This window comes from Rhinoderma darwinii (genome assembly GCF_050947455.1).
Source record: "Rhinoderma darwinii isolate aRhiDar2 chromosome 1 unlocalized genomic scaffold, aRhiDar2.hap1 SUPER_1_unloc_23, whole genome shotgun sequence".
NCBI lineage: Eukaryota > Metazoa > Chordata > Amphibia > Anura > Rhinodermatidae > Rhinoderma > Rhinoderma darwinii.
In genome coordinates, this window is record NW_027461660.1 from 15,228 (window position 1) to 41,494 (window position 26,267).

The 26,267-nt window shown below is 41.6% G+C and overlaps 1 protein-coding gene across 1 annotated transcript in view; it reads left to right on the plus strand.

Moving 5' to 3' along the window:
* LOC142671118 (uncharacterized) overlaps positions 1–26,267 on the plus strand; it is a 50,818-nt gene that overhangs the window by 14,875 nt on the left and 9,676 nt on the right. Inside the window, exons 3-8 of the mRNA XM_075847139.1 lie at positions 364–537; positions 622–745; positions 14,392–14,489; positions 19,047–19,125; positions 23,647–23,744; positions 23,897–24,011. Coding sequence (XP_075703254.1) covers positions 364–537; positions 622–745; positions 14,392–14,489; positions 19,047–19,125; positions 23,647–23,744; positions 23,897–24,011 — 688 coding nt within the window. The remainder of the gene's footprint in view (positions 1–363; positions 538–621; positions 746–14,391; positions 14,490–19,046; positions 19,126–23,646; positions 23,745–23,896; positions 24,012–26,267) is intronic.

Sequence of the window (26,267 nt, forward strand, 5' to 3'; positions counted from 1 at the left end):
CCAGCAGAAAAGCTGAAGATCAGCCACCAATATGGTCAGTTATGTGTCATGTCACCAATGCAGCAATAGTAATGTTGTAGAGCAATGAGAATGACCAGGAACCAGGAGGATCAGGACTACATCTATATAGAAACATAGAAGATGACGGCAGGAGGAGAGCACATGGTCCATCTAGTCCCCCCAATATTATTTACTTTTTAGTTTTGGCCTTGTTCTATATTCTCATTGTCTTTTTGTAGGTGAGGTCTCCAGTATTACAGATGGGGGGGTCACTAGAGCTCTATACAGCGGGGTCACAATCTCCCTCTCTACTGAGGGGGGAATACTGTGTTCAGTTCTCTAAGTGTCTCTCTCCATACACAGGAGTACACAATAGTGAAGAAGACATCGGGTGACTGTACGACTCCCATCATCCATGAGTCAGGAGGATGGAGCAGTAGTCAGAGCCCCATCACAGAGCCTCCCCCTCACTCCTGGATACATGAGAAGAAGATCTTAGAACTGATCTACAAGATGACTGAGCTGCTGACTGGAGAGGTGACACTGCTGGGAATGCTGGGAAATTCTACAGTAACAGCACTGGAGGTGTCTGGGTGATGACTGTATCATTGTGTGTGTCAGGTTCCTATAAGGTGTCAGGATGTCGCGGTCTATTTCTCCATGGAGGAGTGGGAGTATCTAGAAGGAAACAAGGATCTGTACGAGGAGGTCATGATGGAGAACTACCGGCCGCGCACATCACAAGGTAAGAAGATATAGATATTATATTTTGTTTGTTTATTTTTTGAAGTGTTAATTTCGTAATGTGCAGTATATACAGACATGGGATTCCTGATCTCTGATCATACGTTCCTCGCTTTGCTGCAGTGCTGCACTAGGTTATGTTCACACGCAGAAGTTTCCATATATCTGAATGTGGTTCTTTCTGCAGTTGGTACATGAATTTTTAGTAACCACGTTCAGATAAGTTGGACAATCACAGAAATTTCTGCCACCATTTCTCCATTTGGGGATAATACAAGGTATGGAAGATCTCGGTTATGAAGAAAGACCATCAAAACTAAATGTATTTCCTGTAGAGAAGAGAAGGCTCAGGGGGAGGGGATATCTTTATATAAATGTGGAAACGTCCCTGTAAAACAATGTAATAAATTATTATTTTCATGGGCCCGCAGAGAACACGGGGTCACTGCTTACAAATAAAGGAAGTGCAATTTCATCACAAAGTCCTAAAGCCGCACATCACTGTCCGAACCGTAAAGTCATGGAACCTGCTCCCACAGTATTTGGTAATGGTACAGTGCAGAGAGATATAAGAAAGGGTTAAAGATCTTCCTTGTAAGACACAATACACAGGGTTACTGGTAGTAATGAGGAATGTGGATCCAGGGATCTGTCCGATTGTAAGTAAAACAGGTTGAACAATGTGTGTGTGGAGATATATTTCTTTATTTATTTTACACTCCGTTACATTTTATTTTAAACATTTTATTGGAATAGAGTTTCAGGGGAATCGAACTCAAGAACAAGAGGAATCCAGCAGCAGGACGCTAGAAATGTAGAAGACCTGGTCAGGGTGGTCATGGACCGTCAAACTTTACTGTTAGGGTATGTTCACACGGCAGCATCCGTTACGGCTGAAATAACGGTGCTGTTTTCAGGAGAAAACAGCACCGTAATTTCAGCCGTAATGGCATGTGCAGGAGTCTTTCGCTGCGTCCATTACTGGCGTAATTGGAGCTGTTTTTCCATGGAGTCCATGGAAAATGGCTCCATTTACGTCTGAAGAAGTGACAGACACTTCTTTGATGCGGGCGTCTTTTTTTACGTGCCGCCTTTTGACAGCGTCGCGTAAAAAAAATGACCGTCGGCACAGTACATCATAAAACCCATTCAAATGAATGGTCAGATGTTTGCCGACGCATTTGAGCCGCATTTTCGGACGTAGTTCGGGGCTAAAATGCCCGCATTACGTCCGTATATAGTGTGTGTGAACCCAGCCTTACTGTGCAGAGAGAAGCTGCCGCTCATTACAAGCCATTCTCCGTGCAGTAACACTACTGTCCGAGCTGTGCGCAGTACTTTTCCCCCTGCATGAACACAGATCCGGACAAGCAGTGAGAGGGTTAAAGAGAGACTTCCCTTGTATTATATTGTTGGGGTTCATGTGATTGGGAGTTGTGTAATATTACATACATATTATGTAATGACGGGGTAGGGAGACAGACAGGTGAGCCGTAATCTACCCGCCACTCAGTCCCTGCCTACTTGCACGGCCCGTCCTAGGCGACGGCGTACAACTGGGTGACGGTCCCTACGCTCAATATGTGCACGACAGACAAACAGACAAGGGTACACAGAAGCTAAGGGAAATGGGGCAGTTGCCCACGGCAACACCGTGAGCAACAAGAGAGGTGAACAAGCCGAGTCAAACCAGGAGTGTACGAGGTACCAACGCAGAGCAGGAGAGTAGTCAGTAAAGCCAGGGTCAATATGAAGCAGAGGTCAATAGTACAAGCAGCAGCAGAGCCAGGAAACGGGCAGAATCACAGGCAAAGGAGGAGCAGGAAATGAAGGTATAAATAGACAGAGGGCGGGAGCTAGCTCCGTCTGGCCAGGCTGTGATAGGCTCTCCCACTTCTCAGCCTCCCAGCCCGAGTGGTAGATGATTGAGTAACTCTATCAGACTTAGGAGCAGGTGCAGACTGATTAACCACGGGCGTCGACACAGAAGCTGTGTCTGGCAGATCCTTTACATATTAATTATGTGACCGCCCGCAGTTCGGTGATATGAGCTGATTCTTGGATCTTTCAGCAGCAGGACCCATGGCGTACGGCTACTCTCTGGACCAGCCTCCTTTTTGAGAAGATTTGTCCAGTTAGAAGGATCCATTTAGTGTGGATGTGTCAGGTCTCTTATGTTCCCCTATCAGAGGGCAGCATAGGATCGGGTGGGTAGACGCTGAGATCTGGGATATAATGTTTTCAATGATATCATTCAGTATTTTCATCTAAAGAACGGTATAAATGCTGCCAGGACTTCTAGAGAAAAGCTGTGAGTCCTGCTTCCCCCGCCCACACAGAATGATTTTCCTTTGTCATCCTGCTCATAAAATCTGAGAGTTTGACAGACGTTCCTGATGGGGTTAATGCCTGAGCTTCAAACAGACGTTCCTTACTTTACCTCCTGTCTGTGCTGAACATGTAAGGAGCGATACTGGAAGGGGTTAATATCGGCCCCCTGTCATTTGCGGTATGAGCTTCTAACCTTGTGTAAGGAGACCAGATGCCCTTAAGATTCTGTTCTGACTTAACTGTATTCTGTTAGGAAGTGTCTGTGTCTTTAAGATTGCCATGACTACTGATGTAGCTTCTGGGGGGTTCTATTTACTTCCGGAGTCTATCCCACTTCTCTGTCTTCTTCCTGTCAGGTGTAGGGTGGGGTATTTATACCTGGCCTCCTCCCTCTTTCTTTGCTTGTGAATTTTCTCCTTTCTTAGGTGTTGTGATCAAGCTCTCACTTACCCTGGGCACTAGAGTTTTGGACTTCTTGGAAACTGACCTCGGCTTGTCTCTCGTTAACCCCTTGTTTTACCGGTTTTGATTATCTGCTCCCGGCTGGTTCTTACCTCTGGTGTACCTGATTTCCACTAGCTCTGTTTTGGACTTGCTGTTTACCCTCTGGCTGTCTGGTTACCTGCTCAGGTGTAGCCTGCATTGCACTCCTTATCCAACACTGAACTCTGTTAGAACAACCTGGGTTCTGCACATCAAAAACCATCCAGCCTTGCGGTGGGCTCTGCCGAATACCTCAGAGTAGCCTTAGATTCTGTCGATCAGTGTTGTGACGGATTTGGGGTTGCGGTTTTATTTGCATGCTTACTCCCGACGGTCTCCAGCAGACTTTTTGGAATTGTGCAACCAGTGATTCTATAACATATTCGGGACGTGCAGTTGATTTTATACCATAATTAATAACATAGAAATACATTGATATCGAAACAGTAGAGGTTCACACCTTCTAAGAAACCTTGATCAACAAATAATAACTAAGGGAACCTGTCAGTAAGTTTGAACTTAACCACTAAGCCACCAGCATACCGTTCTACAACCGGGTCTAGTGTTCAATACCTGCCTACCTCATAAATAGACGGGGAATAGTTAGTAAAGTAATTTACAACTTACCGAAAGGAGCTCGGGAGCGGCATCAGGCGCATAGGAAGCAGAGGACTGTTCACTGCGCATGCACAGTAAAGTGAGGTGTAGTCTCCTCGGCTTCATATGTGCATGCACCCGATGCTGCTGGACTTCTTCCGGTAAGTTGTAATTTACTTTACTAACCATTCCCTAAATGTCCTTTTTTTTTTTAGGTAGGCAGGTTTAGAGCGCTAAACTCCTGCTTCATGATGGCATATTGGTGTTTTAGCAACTTCAAACCTACTAACCGGTTCCTTTTAAATGCTATGTACAGCTTTTTTAAGTAATTTTTTATTTTTTTTATTGTTAATTTTCTTTCTCAATGCAAAATTAAGCAACTTTCTAAATAGTCCTTTTTAAAATTTCCTGCCATTTGGCTGCTGTAGTGTTTGTATAACTCCTGTAGACAGTTAATCTGCTGCAAATTCTAACTTAAATCCGTCAGTGCACTGCTCCTGGTGGCTGACTCAAGTGCTCTTCCACCTCCATTCTTTCAGTGTTAGAGATGGCAGCGGAGGGTTGTGATCCCACAAGCTGTTAGTATCGTAGTGAAGATAAGGAGGAGAGCTCACAGGCTATCAAGGTGCTTTCTCTATACTCTGACCTGCTATGTGGCTATTCCATAGTGAAGTTCTCCTACATTTCCCTCCTCCTTTTTTTTTTTTTTTCTTTTTTTTTGTTTATCAAGCAATAATGTTAGTAGAAGAGAAGAATTTCTCTTTGTTGTTTACTAAACCTTTTTTTATGAAGTGATAGAATCATGGGAGGAGGGAAATGTAGGAGAACTTCACTATGGAAGGGCCACTTGGTCCATTTTGCCTGAATTTTGAATAATTAAATTATCTTCAGAATTATTATTGAATTTTTGGATTAGAATATTTTGCTTTCTCAACACATTTCATTTTGGGTGGAGCTTTTGTTGGATATTATCTGTGTTTGGATCTAATGCACTGAGGATATGGGGCCACAACTTCTTGTTATCTTTAGTTTCAGAGATTGAAAATAAAAAAGAAGTAATGTAGGATCATATAATTTACTGGCTATTAATCATGAGCGGGTGTCATTTAATGTTGTACTACTTACAGGCTATGTACACCTTTCAACCTAATTATTTTTATTGTTTATTTGGTTCCCAAATGTAAAATTAAGCAACTTTCTAAATAGTCTTCATTAAAAAGGTCCTACCACTTGGCTGCTGTAGAGTCTGTGTAACTCCTGTGGACAGCTGGTCTCCTGCAAATTCTAACTCAAATCCCTCACTCTGCTGCTGGCGGCTGACTCAACCACTCTCCCTCCCCCTTTCTTATTTTTAGTTTAGAGTTCGTTGTGGGAGTTTCATTACAGGTACGTATGCATTGTTTATTTTTCTTTTTTGTATTATGAAGTTTCTATGTTTAATACTTCATTTTATTTCATTTTGTTTAGTTTTAAACCTGTACTGATGCCGATGATGGTGTTCAATTAGCAGTATTTGTTTAGATAAATAATGCATTTTTTTTTTAAATAAAAATTTATGTAAATACGGAAATGGCTAGATGTCTGCAAAAATGTACGTATTTCTTCTCCGTTGGTATCTCATTTCTATCATGTGATTTTATATTGTGTAATCTCTGTATTTTATGTTGCGATAGATTACATTTTTATGTCGCTATTGGGATCGCAACTGTCATTTAATCTTGCTGGTTCACCTTCATAGGTTTTAAATCGCCGGAAATATAGCTCCGGCATTTGACTGCACGTCGGAAAAGGTATTTTTGATTAGAGATTCTGTATCTGGTTTCATAATTTGTCTCTACTGATTCGTTTAGTTAGATTTACCCTCCATTGGGGATATATTAGATGAATATTATTACATTGTTTTCTTTAAAGGAACAGTGTCATCACAAATTATTTTTTTATATGTTAAAGATGTTAGTGCTTTATTAAAAACGTTTATATTCATTTGTGTGTTTGTGTTTTACTTTTTCTTATTTTTACACTTTTTCTTCCCTATGGGGGCTGCCATTTTTTGTTCCATTTCTGTCTGTGTCGATTAACGACACATACAGACATGGAATACGGCAGCCACAGTCCCATAGGGACTGCGAACGGCTCCCGTCCCATTGACTTCCGTGTACGGCGTCTGTGTGGGAACTGCGCATGCGCCGCTCCCACACAGTCCAATTCGAAATTGGCGCCGTCCGGCGCCATTTTCCTGTGGACCGGAAGTCGCGGCCGGACAGTAATATTACTACTTCCGGTCGCGGCTTCCGGATTTGTGCACTTGGACCAGCGGCAGCAAACGGAGCGGACGGGCCGGAGGGAGCCGCGGCGGCAGGAGCAGGTAAGAGATTTCAATGTATGTTCGTGTTTGTGTGTGTTTACTACTGTTTGTAAACCTACTACACTGTGTGTTAGCTCCAAAAATGGCGACACACAGTGTAGGAGGTTACACCGTTCAAACCCCTCGTTTATCCCGGCACTAGCCAGGATAAAGGAGGGGGGGATGCTGAGAGCTCACTAGAGCGAGGGCTTTTAACCCAATGTTGCAATGCTGCAATTTTGGGAATAGCTCCATCTAGTGACCAAAAATGGGTAGTATTATAAATTAGAATTAATTTATAATATTTCCTGACTCGTGAAAAAAATTTGAACAATGTTTAATCACCCACACACTAAATGTTTAATTAAAAAAAACAAAACATTTTTTTCTGGCAACACAATGCCTTTAAGAGACGGTACTTGTGTCACTGGTAATTTGTGTATCAGTCTATGACTTTTGCCTTATTTTGAACAATTCGTAGGTTCAGATTGTTTTTGTTCAGATCTTCCATTTTTTAGTTAATTTTCTTTATTTTACTATATTAATTTAGACTGAATCTATTTTCTCGTTGAGTCCATTTGGACTCCGAGATTCAAATTTGAAGATCCAAAAGGATTCACGTTTGTTCAAAGTAGAAATTCTATTATTTATTTTTGAATTTATTTGTTCGACTGGAGAAATTTTTATGTTATTGAAATTTGATTTATGGTTTTGTAGCAAATGTCTCGATAGGCTGTGTTTCAGAAATCCGTTTTTGGTATTAAAACGGTGATCATTCAATCTACTTCTCAGTGTCTGTTTAGTTCTGACAATATATTGTAGTCCACATTCACATTCAATCATATATATATATTACATGATCGGTTTCACAGTTCATGAAAGTATCTGTTTGGAATGTTTCTTTTGTTACATTAGACATAACTTCTTTTTTTCCTGCATTTATACTTAAACAACATAAGCCGTTTCTTTTTCCACATTTGAAAATACCTGTTGGTTTCGGAAGATGGCTAGAGATGGAGTTGGAGGTTTTTGTCCTCAATCTACTCGGTGCCAATATATTTTTGATCGTTCTCCCTCGACGAAATGTTATGCCTGCATTTGAAGGAATGATCTTATTCAAAATTATGTCACTTTGGAGGATACCCCAGTGTTTTTGTAAAGAACCTCGAATGATGTTGTGATCATAATTATAAATTGTTATGAAATTGCTGGAATAGTCCTTCATCGGGGCTCCTTTATTGTGTTATTAAATGATCTTTTTCTATGAGACATGTTTCAGGGGAGGTAACTAAATTTTTCTGAAACGCGTGTTTGATGAGGTTTGAAGGATAACCTTTCTCTTCAAATCTTTCTTTGAGAATTTTTGATAGATATTTATATGCTTCTGTCGATGAACAATTCTTTCTTATCCTTCTGTACTGGCTATGTGGAATGTTTGTTGTCCATCTTAAATAGTGTGCACTTTTGAAATTCAAGAAACTGTTTTTGTATACATCCTTGAAATGTGTTTTTGTTGTAAATTTGTTAATAAAATGACTGATTTCTAGATCTAAAAATACAATATTTTCTTTAGATATGCTCGGGGTGAATTGAATTCCCCATGTGTTGTTATTTAAAGTGTTTACAAAGCAGTTGGCTTCTTCATGCGTACCAGACCATATAAAAAAAGAGATCGTCAATATATCTACGATAGTAGACTATGTTGTTTCTATACAAGTGCTCGTTCTCTATATTTTGGGATTCAAAATGCCGCATAAACAAATTGGCGTAGCTTGGGGCTACTCGTGTCCCCATTGCCGTGCCCCTTATATGCTTGTACAGTTTTGAGTTGTGTTTGAAGATATTGTGGGTGAGAATAAAATGTAGTCCTTTCAGTAGAAAGGCATTTTGTTTCTTTGGTAGCATGCCGTTATTTTCTAAAAAGAATTGAGTCGCCTTTATTCCAAGGGTATGATCTATATTGGAATACAGAGAAGTTACGTCTAGGGTCATCAGGATGTAGTTTTATTTTCAATTGTACTTTTGAAGATCTCTAATTAAACTCGTGGAGTCTTTGAGATAGGATGGTAATTTGATAACAAGGTTTTGCAGGTGTAAATCAATATAATGTGAAAGTTGGCTAGTAAGTGAATTTATGCCCGATATTATAATTTTGGGCAAGTGATAGAAGAATAGTATTTCCGGATTTGTTGTTGTTAGAAATGATTTTTCTGTTTTATTTATAATACCTTCTTCGAAATGTATTTTTATTAGATTTAGGAATTCCTTCTCGTATCGATCTGTAGGATCAGACTCATAATATTTTGTGTCAGATAGTATTCTATCTGCTTCTTGAACATAAACCTCTCGGTCTTGTATCACAATTCCTCCTCCCTTATCTGCTGATTTTATTCCTATGTTTTTGTTGTTTTGCAAATCTTTCAGTGATTTATTTTTTTTTTCCTCCACTTTGTTGAGATTACTTTGACTGGGTACTATTTTCCTATTAATGTTTTTCATATCATTTGAAACTAATGTATAGAATGTTTCGAGGAAATTGCCTCTGTGGTGTAATGGATAAAAACTTGATTTGCCCTTTACTGCGTGGTGTGTGTAGGGATCTTCTGAATTGATTCTATTTTCCATCTGTTTAGGCTTCCCAGCTTCGATGGCAAAATGACGTTGTAATGTGACTTTTCTAATAAAAATTATTGAGGTCTAAAAATAATTGGAATTCATCTGCTTGTTGCGTTGGGCAGAATGATAATCCTTTGGCAAAGAGGTTTGTCTCTTCCTCTTTGAGGGTGTATTTGGATAAATAAACATTATTGTATTATCTGCCATATACATTGGCACCGTATTATTCATAGTTGATACACATCTTTTACTGGCTCATAGGATTATTTTAATACTTTTGTATATCAGAAATCTTATGGCCAAACCGTGAACCATTACCTGAGGAGTCTCACTGAACCATCTTTTTATCCTTCGTATAGAATAGCGTAGTACACTACACTATTCCTTCCAGCGGGGTCCAGTAAAAAACATGTACCCTAAACATATACTTTTTTTGCAATGGGAGCCTATAGCTGGCAGATGGCACTATATGCCATCCGTCACAGGACTCTGTTAAACGGATAAGGTGAGAAGATCCAGTGATTTAACTGAACAGTTCTCACTGCAGCTTCCCTGGGAGAACTCAATCCTTGCAATACTGTGTATCTCTGCCTCCAAGGATCGGAAGAGGGATAGGCTTGACCTGAGCTTGCTCCTTGAATAACCTTCTCTAGAACAGAGGCAGTAGAGCCTGCAGTGTGCATGGTGGATGTGATCCCTTTCTCCTCGCCACACCAGCACAGCAGTATATATCGTGCCCCCGACTCATGCTTAGTCATGTCCACCTAGGTGTGCTCGTGCCGCAGACAAGAACACTCCCCACTTCCAGCCTGTACCTCATAGCTGGGCACAATACATACTCCCCGAATGAGGTGGCTGCAAGAGGGGAACAAACGACAATACATACAGCATAACAGGCATTGTTTCTATGAACTATACATAGTATATGGGGAACAAGGAGGAGTATGGAAGAGGTGAAGGCGAGGTGCGGTGATCACTGTTTACCTCTGTTACACTGACTGCATCTTCCGCATGGGAGTAGTAAAAATCACCCTTTTCCCCCTATACCGTGTATTGTTCAGTGAAGCGCTGCCTGCGGGGGGAAAGGGGCTGCATAGGCAACGTGTCTCATTGTAAGTCTATACAGTGAGATACGTTGCAGCCTTCCGTGGAAGGTATATGTTGGGAGTCCTACTGACGTGTAACTCTGACAGAAGGCTCAAAACTAGTTTTGAACAGAGCCTAAGATATACACCCATCAGCCATGACATTAAAACCACCTTCCTAATATTGTGTATTTCCCCTTCGTGCCAACAAAACAGCTCTGATTCATCGAGGCATAGAACTCCACAAGACCTCTGAAGATTTCTGTTGTATCTGGCACCAAGACGTTAGCAGCAGATCCTTGAAGTCCTGTAAATTGTGAGTCCTCCAAGGATTGGACTTGTTTTACCAGCGCGTCCTACAGAGGATCGATCGGATTGAAATCTGGGGAATTTGTCAACACCTTGAGCACTGAACACTATGAAGTTCGTGAACTCTTTGTCATGTTCTTCAAACCGTTCCTGAATAATCTTTGCGGTGTGGCAGGGCACATTATCCTGTTGAAAGAGGTCCCTGCCACTTGACAATATTGCTGCCATGAAGGGGTTTACTTGATATATGACCATGTTTAGGTAGGTGGTATGTTTCAAAATAACATCTACATGAATGCCAGGATCGAAGCTTTACCAGCAGAACATTGCCCAAAGCTTCTCACTTCCTCAGCCGCTAGCCAATCTGCAATTTGTTCTATAGTAGTTCTTCCCATAATGCATCCTGGTGCCATCTCTTCCCCAGGAAGCGACGCACACGCACCCGGCCATTCGTTTGATGTAAAAGTTAACGTGATCAGATCATGCAACTTTCTTCCATTGCTTTATGGTCCATTTCTGATGCCAATTGTAGAAGCTTTTGCCAGAGGACAGGTATCAGCACTAGGACTAGTCCGCAGTGATGCAGCCCTAAATACAGTGAGCTGAAATGCTCTTTGTGTTCCAGTTTATCGAGGGCTAGATAGCACCAGGTCCTCAGGTGGGTGCATACGTAGGGGCCCAACCCAGTATGGTATGAAGAAGGTACAATACACACCAACGGGAGTAATTTTCAAGGTTCAAGGACATTTATTATTTGCCAGTAGCGTTTCGGTCATATCCTTGACCTTCCTCAGGCACTGTAGTATGCTGGTTCCTGTGAAATGGTGCTTGTGTAGATGCTCTGGACGCAATGAGAGGCGCTTTTGCAAAATGGTGCTTGTGTAGACGCGGCTGGCCACAATGAGAGGCGCTCTGTGTGTTCCGACACCTTTCAATCATAGCCAGCATTATGTTTTTGAACAGTTTATTCTGCAGTAGTTCTCCTGTGGGACCGGACCAGCCGGGCTGGCCTTTCTTCCCCACGCAGATCAATGACCGTGTCACCAGTTGTCCTTTCTTGGACCATTTTTGATAGGTACTAACCACTGCATACTAGGAACACCCCACAAGACCTTCCATTTTGGAGATGCTCTGACCCAGTCGTCTAGCCATCACAATTTGGCTCTTGTCAAAGTCGCCCAGATTCTTTTGCCTGCCCATGTTTCCAACACATTAACTTTTAAAACTGTTAATTTTCTTCCAAATATCTCCTCCCTTGTCAGGCGCCATTGTCACAAGATCATCAATGTGCTTCACTTTACCTGTCAGTGGTTTTAATGTTATGGCTGATTATTGTATATATTGAGGAGAACAGTGTGAATCGTCTTCATTTAACCCGTTAGTGACCGCCAATACGCCTTTTCACGGCGGCCACTAACGGGCTTTATTCTGATGCATATTCCTTTTTACGGCACTGCATCAGAATAAAGTAAACAGAGCAGGGAGCTGTCAAATCTCCCTGCTCTCAGCTGCCAGAGGCAGCTGAGGGTTGGGGGCGTCCCTGCTCTGTTGGGTGAGATCGATATTAGTATCGATCTCACCCGTTTAACCCTTCAGATGCGGTGCGCAATAGCGTGCACCGCATCTGAGTGGTTTTTGGAGAGAGGGAGGGAGCTCCCTCTCATCCCACTGACACCCGGCGATAAGATCGCCGAGTGTCTGTCTCCAACGGCAGCCGGGGGCCTAATAAAGGCCCCCAGGTCTGCCTGTAGCGAATGCCTGCTAGATCATGCCGCAGGCATGACCTAGCAGATGCCTGCCCGTGTTAAACGGACAGGCAGTAATACACTGCAATACAAAAGTATTGCAGTGTATTATAATAGCGATCGGATGATCGCATATTAAAGTCCCGTAGTGAGACTAGTAAAAAAGTTTCAAAAAAGTTTAATAAAGTTACTGAAAAAAAAAAAATGAAAAACCCACTTTTTCCTCTTACAAAAAACAAAATAAAGTAAAAAAGTTACGCATATTTGGTATCGCCGTGTCCATAACGACCCCGACTATAAAGCTATTACATTACTTAATCCGCACGGTGAACGCCGTAAAAAATGTAATAAAAAACGATGGAAAAATTGCTGTTTTCTGTGAATCCCGACTTTAAAAAAATGTGATTAAAAAGTGATCAAAAAGTCGCATCTACTCCAAAATGTTACCAATAAAAACTACAAGTCTTCCCGCAAAAAAAGCCCTCATACAACTGTATCGGCGAAAAAATAAAAACGTTACAGCTCTTCAAATATGGAGACACAAAACCAAATAATTTTGAAAAAAAAGCGTTTTTACTGTGTAAAAGTAGAAAACATACAAAATCTACGGTAAACGGCGTAGATTTAGGACGCAAAAAAGAGTGGCAAAATTTCAGATTTTTTATTTTTTTTTTTTTATATTTTTTTTTTCTATTCCCACCCAAAAAAAAGTTAAATAATGTTAATCAATAAATAATATGTACCTCAAAATGGTGCTATTAAAAAATACAACTTGTCCCGCAAAAAACAAGACCTTATACAGCTATGTAGACGCAAAAATAAAAAAGTTATAGCTCTTGGAATGCGACGATGGAAAAACGTAAAAAATAGCTTGGTCATTAAAGAGGCTCTGTCACCAGATTTTGCAGCCCCTATCTGCTATTGCAGCAGATAGGCGCTGCAATGTAGATTACAGTAACGTTTTCATTTTTTAAAAACGAGCATTTTTGGCCAAGTTATGACCATTTTTGTAGTTATGCAAATGAGGCTTGCAAAAGTCCAAGTGGGTGTGTTTAAAAGTAAAAGTCCAAGTCGGCGTGTATTATGTGCGTACATCGGGGCGTTTTTAATACTTTTACTAGCTGGGCGTTCTGATGAGAAGTATCATCCACTTCTCTTCAGAACGCCCAGATTCTGGCAGTGCAGACACAGCGTGTTCTCGAGAGATCACGCTGTGACGTCACTCACAGGTCCTGCATTGTGTCGGACGAGCGAGGACACATCGGCACCAGAGGCTACAGTTGATTCTGCAGCAGCATCAGCGTTTGCAGGTAAGTCGATGTAGCTATTTACCTGCAAACGCTGATGCTGCTGCAGAATCAACTGTAGCCTCTGGTGCTGATGTGGCAGATCTGCACTGCCAGAAGCTGGGCGTTCTGAAGAGAAGTGGATGATACTTCTCGTCAGAACGCCCAGCTAGTAAAAGAAGTAAAAACGCCCCGTTGGACTTTTACTTTAAACACGCCCACTTGGACTTTTGCAAGCCTCATTTGCATAAATACAAAAATGGTCATAACTTGGCCAAAAATGCTCGTTTTTAAAAAATAAAAACGTTACTGTAATCTACATTGCAGCGCCGATCTGCTGCAATAGCAGATAGGGGTTGCAAATTCTGGTGACAGAGCCTCTTTAACTAAATGTAATCATATATTTTTATTTTCTCATTCTTCATAACTGCACCAGGTAAAAGGAAACTTGGTGTTATAAAACCGTAGAGCTTCCTCCAACACCTCAGTGGTTTCCCACCCCTTGTGGAGAGAAAACTTGGAGTAGTTGTTTTCCTTAATACAGGTACTTTGTATGACTAATAAAAGATAAGTGTCTTCACTGTGGGTTCCCTCTCTTGAAATATAGAATTCCCTAATAAGCAGAGGTGTCATTGTTCCAGGGCGTACCAGGGCACTTTTTTCTTTGGTTGGCAGGGAGCTCTTAATAAATATCCTCTGCAAATATCCTTTAAACTGTATCTGCAATTCTCAGGACGCGACCTTTTAGACTTTGATTATTTAAACATGGAATTGCAGATGTAGAGGGAAGTGTGTGATATATAGACAGATATACAGTAGTCATGTATTCAGTCACTGTGTGTTTCCAACAGATGAATCCAGTAGAAGAAATCCACCAGAGAGATGTCCCTGTCCTCTGTATTCCCAGGACTGTCCAGAGGAAAATCACAATGTGCCAGAGAATCATCAGGTAGATGGCGCTAAGCTTTCTTTAAAATATATCTATAAAGCTGCGGGGGGGGGCATGTGCCCTGGGCACAAATAGGAAAGAAGGTAGGGGGGCGCCGGGCTAGGCAGCACGGGCATAGTTGCCATCAATCCTGAATTTGCCGGGAGAGTCCCAGATTTACCGAGACGTGTCCCGGCAACTGCCATGTTCAATTGTATCTGCGTCCTCAGGGCGCAGATACAATTGAATATTATGGCAGAGCAGGAATCTATCCCTGCTCTGCCATTCACTACTCCTGGAGCGGAATTCCTGGCCAGAGAGTTGCCGATGCTTTGGCCAGGTATTCCGCTCCTAAAGGGAGCCCCTGACACCCCTGTCCATATATGGACAGTGACATTAGGGACTCCTCCTGGAGTAAAAACCCCGGCCAGATTGTTGAAAACACTCTGGCCAAGGATTCCGCTCTTGGAGAAGCCCCTGACGTCACTATCCATATATGGACAGTGACGTCAGGGGCTCCTCCAGACAGAGCAGGGATTCCACTACTAAAGGGAGCCCCAATGGCGCTATCTACAGGGAGGGAGTATAGCACTATCTACAAGGGAGGTGTTTGGCACTATCTACAGTGGGGAGTGTGGCATTATCTACAGAGGAGCTGTGTGGCATTATCTACAGAGGAGCTGTGTGGCATTATCTACAGAGGAGCTGTGTGGCATTATCTACAGAGGAGCTGTGTGGCAGTATCTACAGAGGAGTTGTGTGGCAGTATCTACAAGGGAGGCTGTGTGGCAGTATCTACAACGGGGGTGTGGCATTATCTACAGGGGGGGTGTTTGGCACTATCTACAAGGGGGGTGTAGTACTATCTACTAGGGGTGTCTGGCAGTATCTACAAAGGGAGCGGTGTGGTAGGATCTGCAAGTAGGGGCTGTTTTTATAGCAGTATCTACAAGGGGGGGTGTGGCAGTATCTACAGGGGGGGTAGAAAAAAAGTACTATGCACACCAATATGGAGTTATTTATCCAAACAAATTATTTATTTATAGCCAGTGACCGTGCGACACTTTGGTCAATACCATGACCTTCCTCAGGAACTATAGAATTAACAACATTTATATAAGTATAGATTTTGTAATAAGTGGTACCGAATGTCCTCAGTAACAATAAAATTAATTATGTACAGATCACAGATGTATATAAATCTTCATATGAAGCAATATCAGTAGTAAGTGAGTACTCTAAGATCTATGTGACACAGGTTACCGTAGTTCAAACAAATAATGAAAACAAGAAAGAAAAAAGTAACGTTTTCACTGAGTAAAACACACATTGTAGATGTGTATAGTAATCATCTGAAAAGGTGGTAAAGGAAAATACAGGCAAACTAAGAGATATATAGACCAGTATATATAGTTGACAAGTAACAGTGGATGGATCTAGGTATAGAAAGTCTGGTTGATAGTATAGAGATGTAGAGATGTGTTATCAAATGAACCACATAATTATTTTATAGTCTGCAAAAAAATTGGTAGTAGTTAGTATAGATGATATAGCTAGAATTTTTTTGCAGACTTAAAATCATTGTTCAAGGTTTCTCTGGAAGAAAAATACACTACATACCCATGTATCCTTTCAACCTGACATGGTTCCTCCTAGATGACGTACAGTCCGATTCTATATCCCTCCAATCATCTCTGAATAGATCTAATACTTCCATGCACTCACTCCTGCACTATTATCTCTCTACTACACAAACAAACATTTAGCAACAACATGTTTGAACTGACATTAACCCCTTAATGACCGGGCCATTTTGCACGTTAATGACCAAGGATTATTTTTTGTTTTTCCACGGTCGCATTCCAAGAGTCGTAACTCTTTTTTTATTCCGTCGACATAGCCGTATAAGGGCTTGTTTTTTCCGGAACGAGTTGTATTTTGTAATTGTACCATTTTTAGATGCTTATAACATATTGATTAACTTTTATTAACTTTATTTTAGGAGAGAATTGAAAATAAGCAGCTATTCCAGCATTAATTTTCACGTTATAAATTTACGCCGTTTACTATGCAGCGTAAATAACATGTTAACTTTATTCTATGGGTCGGCACGATTACAGGGATACCAAATGTGTAAAGGTTTTATATGTTTTTTCTACGTTTGCACAATAAAAACCCTTTTAGAAAAAAATTACTTGTTTTTGCATCGCCGCGTTCCAAGAGGCGTAATTTTTTTATTTTTCCGTCGATGTGGCCGTACGTGGGATTGATTTTTGCGGGACAATGTGTAGTTTTCATTAGTACTATTTTGGGGTACATAGGACTTATAGATGAACTTTTATTTTATTTTTTATGGGGGGAATGGGAGAAAAGAGAGAATTTTGCCGTTGTTTTTTGCGTTTTCTTTGGACGCCGTTCATCCGGCGGTTTAATTAATGTGTTCATTTTATTGGTCAAGTTGTTACGATCGCGGGGATACCATATATGTGTATGTGTGATTTGTTTTGACCGTTTTATTAAATAAAACCACTTTTTGGGGCAAAAAAGTAGTTTTATTTGACTTTGACTGTAATTTTTTTTATTTTTTTTTTCACAAACTTTATTTAACGGTTTTACTTTTTTTTTTTTAGTCCCACCAGGGGACTTCACTATGCGATATGCCGATCGCATATATAATGCTTTGGTATACTTCGTATACCAAAGCATTATTGCCTGTCAGTGTAAAACTGACAGGCAACCTGTTAGGTCATGCCTCTGGCATCGCCTAACAGGCAGATGCTGAAGACAGACCTGGGGGTCTTTGTTAGACCCCCGGCTGTCATGGAAACCCGACGGCGACCCGCGATTTGTTTGCGGGGGCGCCGATCGGGAGACAGAGGGAGTTCCCCCCTCTGTCAAACACATTAAATGCCGCTGTCACTGTTGACAGCGGCATTTAATGGGTTAAACTGCCGGAATCGGCGCGTGCTTCGATTCCGGCAGTTGCAGCAGGAGCCAGGCTGTGTATAACAGCCGTGCTCCTGCCGCTGATCGCGTGGGTAAACTGTCAGTACCCGCGCGATCACAGGACGGATATATCCGTCCTCCTGCGCGAACTAGCAGCTGCTGAGGACGGATATATCCGTCCTTCGGCGTTAAGGGGTTAATTTGTCTTACCTTCTAGTCAGCTGGTACTCCCAGCACTGTGGTTTTCTTCTCCCCGTTCTAACATAGGCAATATGAAAATTAGCCATGTGTACACACACCGGCTACGAGCAGCACGTTGCATATAGCTATGACAACTTCCGGTCTGAAAGACAACATCCGGTCATGGTGCGTTTCACATGTGCGTTCCAAGCACGCCATGTGACTGCACAGCTGGATACATAACAGAGGGGTTTTCTGACATTCCTGTAGCGCCACACTATAGCGGTTACCCGCCAAGCTTACAGCGCCATCCACGCAGGATAAAGCATTGACGAAAGGTAAATTCCCTATACATAATTATGTGGTTCATTTGATAACACATCTCTATACTATGGATCAGACTTTCTATACCTAGATCCATCCACTGTTACTTGTCAACTATATATACTGGTCTATATATCTCTTGGTCTGCCTGTATTTTCCTTTTCCACCTTTTCAGATGATTACTATACATTGCTAATTATTACACATTTACCACCAGCATTTTGTTATTGAACATTTATGTCTTGTCTGATGACCGGCAACCTCTCCTTGCAATGTAAGATTTTTTTTCTGTACAAAACGCACTGTTCTATGCATAGCTGAAAATCTACAATGTGTGTTTTACTCAGTGAAAACGTTACTTTTTTCTTTCTTGTTTTCATTATTTGTTTGAACTACAGTAACCTGTGTCACATAGATCTTACAGTACTCACTTACTACTGATATTGCTTCATATGAAGATTTATATACATCTGTGATCTGTACATAATTGATTTTATTGTTACTGATGACATTCTGTACCACTTATTACGGAATCTATACTTCTATAAATTTTGTTAATTCTATAGTGCCTGAGGAAGGTCATGGTATTGACCGAAACGTCGCACTGTCACTGGCTATAAATAAATAAATTATTTGTTTGGATAAATAACTCCATATTGGTGTGCATAGTACTTTTTCTCTATTGGATCGGGTTAGCCCCCTACTAATGCACCCACACCATTACCTAAGTCTATCCGAACCTTGTAACTACAGGGGTGGGTGACACTATCTACGAGAGAAGGCTGTTCATTATGTCACCATGTAGTCTCATTAGCCTCCGTTATACAATCTGTTGTAGTCCGGCACTGACCTCTTTAAATTATTCTATTTTCATTTATTGTTCTGGTAACTCCCTTCTAGAATTTATATCGCTTGTAAAATGTACGATGTAAAATACTCGAGTTACTTATATAAATGACACCTCATTGATTGGTAGAGAAAGCAATGATGGCGAGGTAGAAAGAGATGTTGGGGGCGGGGGGGGCAAACTGAATCTTTGCCCCGTGTGCTGGAGAACCAAACTACAACTCTGCTATAAAGTCATTGAACCCAGTTTCATTTTACATTTTTTCTTTTTTGTCTGTTTAGGGTGAAGATCTGATTCATATTAAGGTTGAAGTTAAAGATGAAGCACAAGAGGAGACGGATGTAATGGCTGATCAGCAGTGTAAGAGGGGGGGGGGGACTTTCATTCGTTGTAAAGACAAACCTGTTTTGAGGGTCACCTAGATACTATTCACTGCCTGATAGAACGATTAAAAATAAATTTTATTATTAAATTGATAAAAGATATGGCTCAACCAGCCATTATTCCAGAAACAGGCAAAAGCAAGTGATTGGCGACAGTAGAGGTGTACCAGAGTGAACGAAGTTTCTCAAACACTCCAGGACCACCCTCCCTGCTTATTGTATAGTATTTCGCTACACCCTTGCCAATAGATAACAATCTATCCAGATCCAACGCGTTTCAGCAACACATCAAGAGTGATGCCTCATCAGGGATTACTAGATAGCAAGTTCAATTAGAATTGTTAGATTTCAAAAAGCTGGATAGCACTGTATATGTGCAGATTTTAGCCTCCAGACGCGTGAACGGCTCTGATACAATGACCGCACACGCGCCCGGGAAGCTGCAGGCTTATACGATTGAGAGCCCGCCCTCATTCCAATCGTCACCGGGGCACCCGCCAATCCGCATGTAACACGCACATTGTGACGTGCCGGAGGCGGCGCCTCACGATACAGACGACCAATGAGGGTATCTGGACGACAAGCGTCCATAGTTACTTAGGGGACGCTAGACGCGGCTCCTAAACTGCTGTCAACATCAAAAAACAAGGAATGGATCAAGAACGAATGTCCCTCCTATCACACATAGCACCGTCCCCAAACAAGCGGGGCAGTGTGAGGTGGAAGAGATATGTATCACGGGAGTCGTCAAGAGGAGACTGACCCCCAGTAATTCCATAGTTGCCTAGCAACTTATCGTTACCCTACTAGCCAGGGATCAGACTCAGATAGAGGATGGATATAGCCCATTATCCCAAGGATTCTGCATAGCAGTCCTATACGAGCATCCTCCCAAAAACGGAGGATGCCCGGCAGAGGAGAAACTCCCATACATGGTCGCTCCCTTTACTTGGGTCAAGGACTTGAATCTTTTTGCTAGAAAATTGAAATGGAAAAAGTTTTTTAAAATGCATAATAAACGACAATGTCTTGAGCTGGGCATCATGGAGGAAGATCTCCCACATTTTAGACTATTGGAGGGTTTGTGGGAGGAGGGTCACAGGGAGGAGGGCAAGGGCCCATTTACCGAATTACGGGTTCCATCTACAAAATATGCACCCCTAAGTGACAACACACCGATTTGATGTCTTTGTGAAGGTGGTTGAGGATCAGCTAAAATTGATCAACCAAAGAGAACACTGTTCTAACATTTCTAGCAATGAGATGGCTGGCCTACTATCTCTAGAAAGAGATGATAATATCATTATAAAACCCTCTGACAAAGGGGGGAATATTGTGGTGATGAATCGACCACAATATAGAAAGATGTGCCATGACATCCTTGATGATCGCAATTGTTATGGGGTACTTACCAGCAATCCTACTGCAAACTTTAAAGGTAAACTTTTGAACATCCTTGGTCCAGCGAAATCAGCCAATCTCATTAATGACAGAGAGATGAATTTTATACTTAAGGAGCACCCTCAAATGGCAACATTTTATAGCCTGCCCAAGATACACAAGGGGGTGAATCCCTTGAAAGGTCGCCCCATTGTATCGGGGATTGACAGCCTTACGCAGAATGCGAGTTTGTACCTGGACCAGGTCCTCAGGCCGTTCGTGGTGTCCCTGCCATCATACGTGAGGGACACCATGGATGTACTGAGAAGACTGGAGGGTATACGCTGCGATGGCGATGTTTTGTTGGCATCTTTAGATGTTGAGTCCCTGTATAGCTCCATCCCACATAATCAGGGTTGTAGAGCCATTGAATATTTCCTAATGGATAAAGGGATACAATATCAGGCCCATAATAAATTTACCATTGAACAGTTGAGATTTGGTCTAGAACACAACTTCTTTTTATTTGATCAGAAGATTTACCACCAGCTCAGAGGAGTGGCCATGGGTAGTCCCTGTGCACCTACCTTTGCCAATCTTTACCTGGGGTGGTGGGAAAAAGAGGTTGTGTTCAGTGACCTTATGGATAAATGGTCATCATCTATCTTACTTTGGATTAGATTTATAGATGACATTCTGATTTTGTGGACAGGGACCAGGCGGGATTTTCAGGAGTTTGTGGAGATACTGAACGCCAATGAATTGGGTCTATTTTTTACATCTGAAATCCAAGACACCAAAATTACATTTTTGGATATTCTGATCTCCAAAACTGACACAGGGATGTTACAGACGAATATGTACCGCAAAGAGACTGCGACCAATAGCTTACTGCGCTGGGAAAGCTGGCACCCAATTAGCCTGAAGAGAGGAATACCGAAGGGCCAGTATCTCAGGGCACGGAGAAATTGTTCCACCATTTCGGACTTTAGGGTATCTGCACGTGACCTCGAGAATAGATTCAGACATAGGGGGTACCCCAGGGATGTACTGAAAGGGGCATATCAAAATGCCTTGGGTTGCAACAGGAACGATCTCCTGAACCCTAAACCAAAGATAGTGGAGGAAGAGTCGATCAGAGTGATCGGTACTTTTGACTCTGCCAGTAGAGAGGTGAGGGAAGTCCTTAAGCGGTTCTGGGGCATCCTTAAGGCAGACCCCGATGTGGGGGACCTGGTAGGAGACTCCCCGCTTATTACATACAGGAGGGGACGGAACCTTAGGGACCGATTGGTTCATAGTCATCTACTATCACAGGCACAATGCAGTACTTGGTTGGAGAACAGTCTAAAAGGTACCTATAGATGTGGAACATGCAAAGCATGTGTGTCCATTATATGTAGCAGTAGTTTCAAAAGCACGAAAACTGGTAAAACATTTGACAACAGATCATACATCAACTGTAAAACGAAAGGCATTGTATACATGATTACTTGTAGATGTGGTCTACAGTACGTGGGTAAAACAAAAAGGGAGTTTAGGAGAAGGATCCGTGACCACATTGGGGATGTCAGAAGGAAGGTGGACACCCCGGTATCAAGACACGTATGGTCCTGTCACGATGGGGATGCTACTGCTCTTGGCTTTCAGGGAATTGAATATGTCAGACCGCTCGCGAGAGGGGGGGATCTGGACAAGAAAATTCTACAAAAGGAGGCTGAATGGATTTTTAGGATGCAGACCATTAATCCCCATGGACTGAATGAACAAATCTCCTATTCTTGTTTTCTCTAGTTACTTTGTGCCTCTTATTTCTCATTCCTCTCTGTCGAGCTATGTGTGCCTAGTTGTGACAAGTTGTGATTTTGGTTACTCCCAGTTTTCCCTGAGAATATACCAACATATAGTATTTTGACTGACAATGGCATCTCTGAGAATTTGGGATGTCTCTGTGAATATATCAATATATTATATTTTGACTGATAAATGGTATTTCAGTCCCTGTTCACACTATGCGGTTTCTATTGCGATTTGTGGCTGCATTGTTCTCCACTTGCTGACTTTTTTCCTTTCTATTCACTTTGTATGCGCCTTGAGATCAAGGGAGCAACCATGTATGGGAGTTTCTCCTCTGCCGGGCATCCTCCGTTTTTGGGAGGATGCTCGTATAGGACTGCTATGCAGAATCCTTGGGATAATGGGCTATATCCATCCTCTATCTGAGTCTGATCCCTGGCTAGGAGGGTAACGATAAGTTGCTAGGCAACTATGGAATTACTGGGGGTCAGTCTCCTCTTGACGACTCCCGTGATACATATCTCTTCCACCTCACACTGCCCCGCTTGTTTGGGGACAGTGCTATGTGTGATAGGAGGGACATTCGTTCTTGATCCATTCCTTGTTTTTTGATGTTGACAGCAGTTTAGGAGCCGCGTCTAGCGTCCCCTAAGTAACTATGGACGCTTGTCGTCCAGATACCCTCATTGGTCGTCTGTATCGTGAGGCGCCGCCTCCGGCACGTCACAATGTGCGTGTTACATGCGGATTGGCGGGTGCCCCGGTGACGATTGGAATGAGGGCGGGCTCTCAATCGTATAAGCCTGCAGCTTCCCGGGCGCGTGTGCGGTCATTGTATCAGAGCCGTTCACGCGTCTGGAGGCTAAAATCTGCACATATACAGTGCTATCCAGCTTTTTGAAATCTAACAATTCTAATTGAACTTGCTATCTAGTAATCCCTGATGAGGCATCACTCTTGATGTGTTGCTGAAACGCGTTGGATCTGGATAGATTGTTATCTATTGGCAAGGGTGTAGCGAAATACTATACAATAAGCAGGGAGGGTGGTCCTGGAGTGTTTGAGAAACTTCGTTCACTCTGGTACACCTCTACTGTCGCCAATCACTTGCTTTTGCCTGCTTCTGGAAATAATGGCTGGTTGAGCCATATCTTTTATCAATTTAATAATAAAATTTATTTTTAATCGTTCTATCAGGCGGTGAATATATATTTACATTTTTGAACTACATTTGCTATCTTATACACAGTGAATCACCTAGATACTACTCTCATATCATCCCATGTAAATAATCTATTCCGCCACTGCGTGTTTCCTACAGATGGATCCAGTAGGAGAAATCCACCAGAGAAATGTCCCAGTCCTCTGTATTCCCAGGACTGTCCAGAGGAAAATCACAATGTGCCAGAGAATCATCAGGTAGATGAAGCTGAGCCCTATACCAGATCTATATAGGGGGGTGTGGAGCTTTTTGGTCATGGGGTCATAGATTTTGGTGGTTTCTTATGTTGATCTGTTAGATTCTTCGCACTCTGCTGTATTGTACTGAATTGTTCCATATGTGAAATCAGGGGGAAGATCTGACTAATAGTAAAGCCGAGCATGAAGCAGAAGAAGAGCGGGTGAGGGGCGATCAACCATGTAAGAGTGAAGTGGAGGAGGAAATTCCAGGAGGTGTTACCACAGGTCAGTAATAATGATATTAGAAAGTGAATTGGGAGGTTTGGTAAGGTGGGGTTCCTCCTTAGTTCTACATTACAGTAACACGTCAGACAATGTGTTATACATAGTGCAGGACCTGAGGGAGCTGTGACTGCACATAGAAGTTCTCTACAAGGTGATGTATGAATTTGGTCATACACTAGACTTAGAGCCTGTAAAAATGACAATAATTCAATACCTTAGTATGTCTGACGATCGCTGGTCCAAACCCCATGCAGGGACTAATAAAAAGTGTTAAAAATAGTAAATTTTTTTTAGTGGTGTACAAAAATAAAAAAAAACCTTTTCCCACTTTTCCTCTTAAAGTATTGTAAAAAATAAACAAAATTGGTATCACCGCATCCGTAAAAAGTCTGAATTATTACAATATAACATTATTTAAATCACATGGTGAACACCGTAAAAAAAATGAATGAAACCGCCAGAATCGCTGTTTATTTGGTCACTTTAGCGCTAAAAAATAATGTAATAAAAAGTGATCAAAAAGTCGTATGTGCCAATAAAAACTACAGCTCGCCCACGAAAAATAAGCCTTTACTCTGCTCAATCAACAAAATAAAATAAAAATAACCCGCAGGATAAAGATAACGTGATTTATACAGAACAGTGAACACACATTTAAAACAAAATTGCTGTTTTTTGATCAGTTTGCCTAAAACAAATGGAATAAAATGTGTTTAAAAAGTTGCATGTACCCCACAATGGTATTACTAAAAAGCCCCCAAACCACTACGTCCTATGAAAAAATAAAGATATGGCTCCCATTAGTCGAAGATGAAAAAATATGCAGATGAACCGGTCCGATGGGAACTTTCCTTCTGTATCAGGAGGTGATTATCAGGGCTCTAATATTTGGGAACCACAAAGAGAAGGGCCCAAACATATCTGCTGGAAGCGAGGGCGCCCGTATTATACCAGGACAACACTTTCCCAGCAAAATTCCCCAAACTACGCAGAGGGGGATAAGTAAGGACACCATTTATCAGTGCGACACCGGCCTGTGCATAAAGGATTGCATCACAGCGTAACCCACATCTATGGATAATTGTATTATTTACCCCATTATTATACCCTCTTATTATACCCTGATGTACTCCACACAGTTTATATATACCCTGATGTACTCTGCACAGATTATATATATATATATCCTGATGTACTCCTCACATATTACATATACCCTGATGTACTCCTCACATATTACATATACCCTGATGTACTCCTCACATATTACATATACCCTGATGTACTCCTCACAGATTACATATACCCTGATGTACTCCTCACATATTACATATACCCTGATGTACTCCTCACATATTACATATACCCTGATGTACTCCTCACAGATTACATATACCCTGATGTACTCCTCACAGCTTACATATATCCTGATGTACTCCTCACATATTACATATACCCTGATGTACTCCTCACATATTACATATACTCTGATGTACTCCTCACATATTACATATACCCTGATGTACTCCTCACATATTACATATACCCTGATGTACTCCTCACATATTACATATACCCTGATGTACTCCTCACAGATTACATATACCCTGATGTACTCCTCACAGATTACATATACCCTGATGTACTCCTCACATATTACATATACCCTGATGTACTCCACCCATATTACATATACCCTGATGTACTCCTCACATCTTACATATACCCTGATGTACTCCTCACATATTACATATATCCTGATGTACTCCTCACATATTACATATACCCTGATGTACTCCTCACAGATTACATATACCCTGATGTACTCCTCACAGATTACATATATCCTGATGTACTCCTCACATATTACATATACCCTGATGTACTCCTCACATATTACATATACCCTGATGTACTCCTCACATATTACATATACCCTGATGTACTCCTCACATATCACATATACCCTGATGTACTCCTCACAGATTACATATACCCTGATGTACTCCTCACATATTACATATACCCTGATGTACTCCTCACAGATTACATATACCCTGATGTACTCCTCACATATTACATATATCCTGATGTACTCCTCACAGATTACATATACCCTGATGTACTCCTCACATATTACATATACCCTGATGTACTCCTCACATATTACATATATCCTGATGTACTCCTCACATATTACATATACCCTGATGTACTCCTCACATATTACATATACCCTGATGTACTCCTCACATA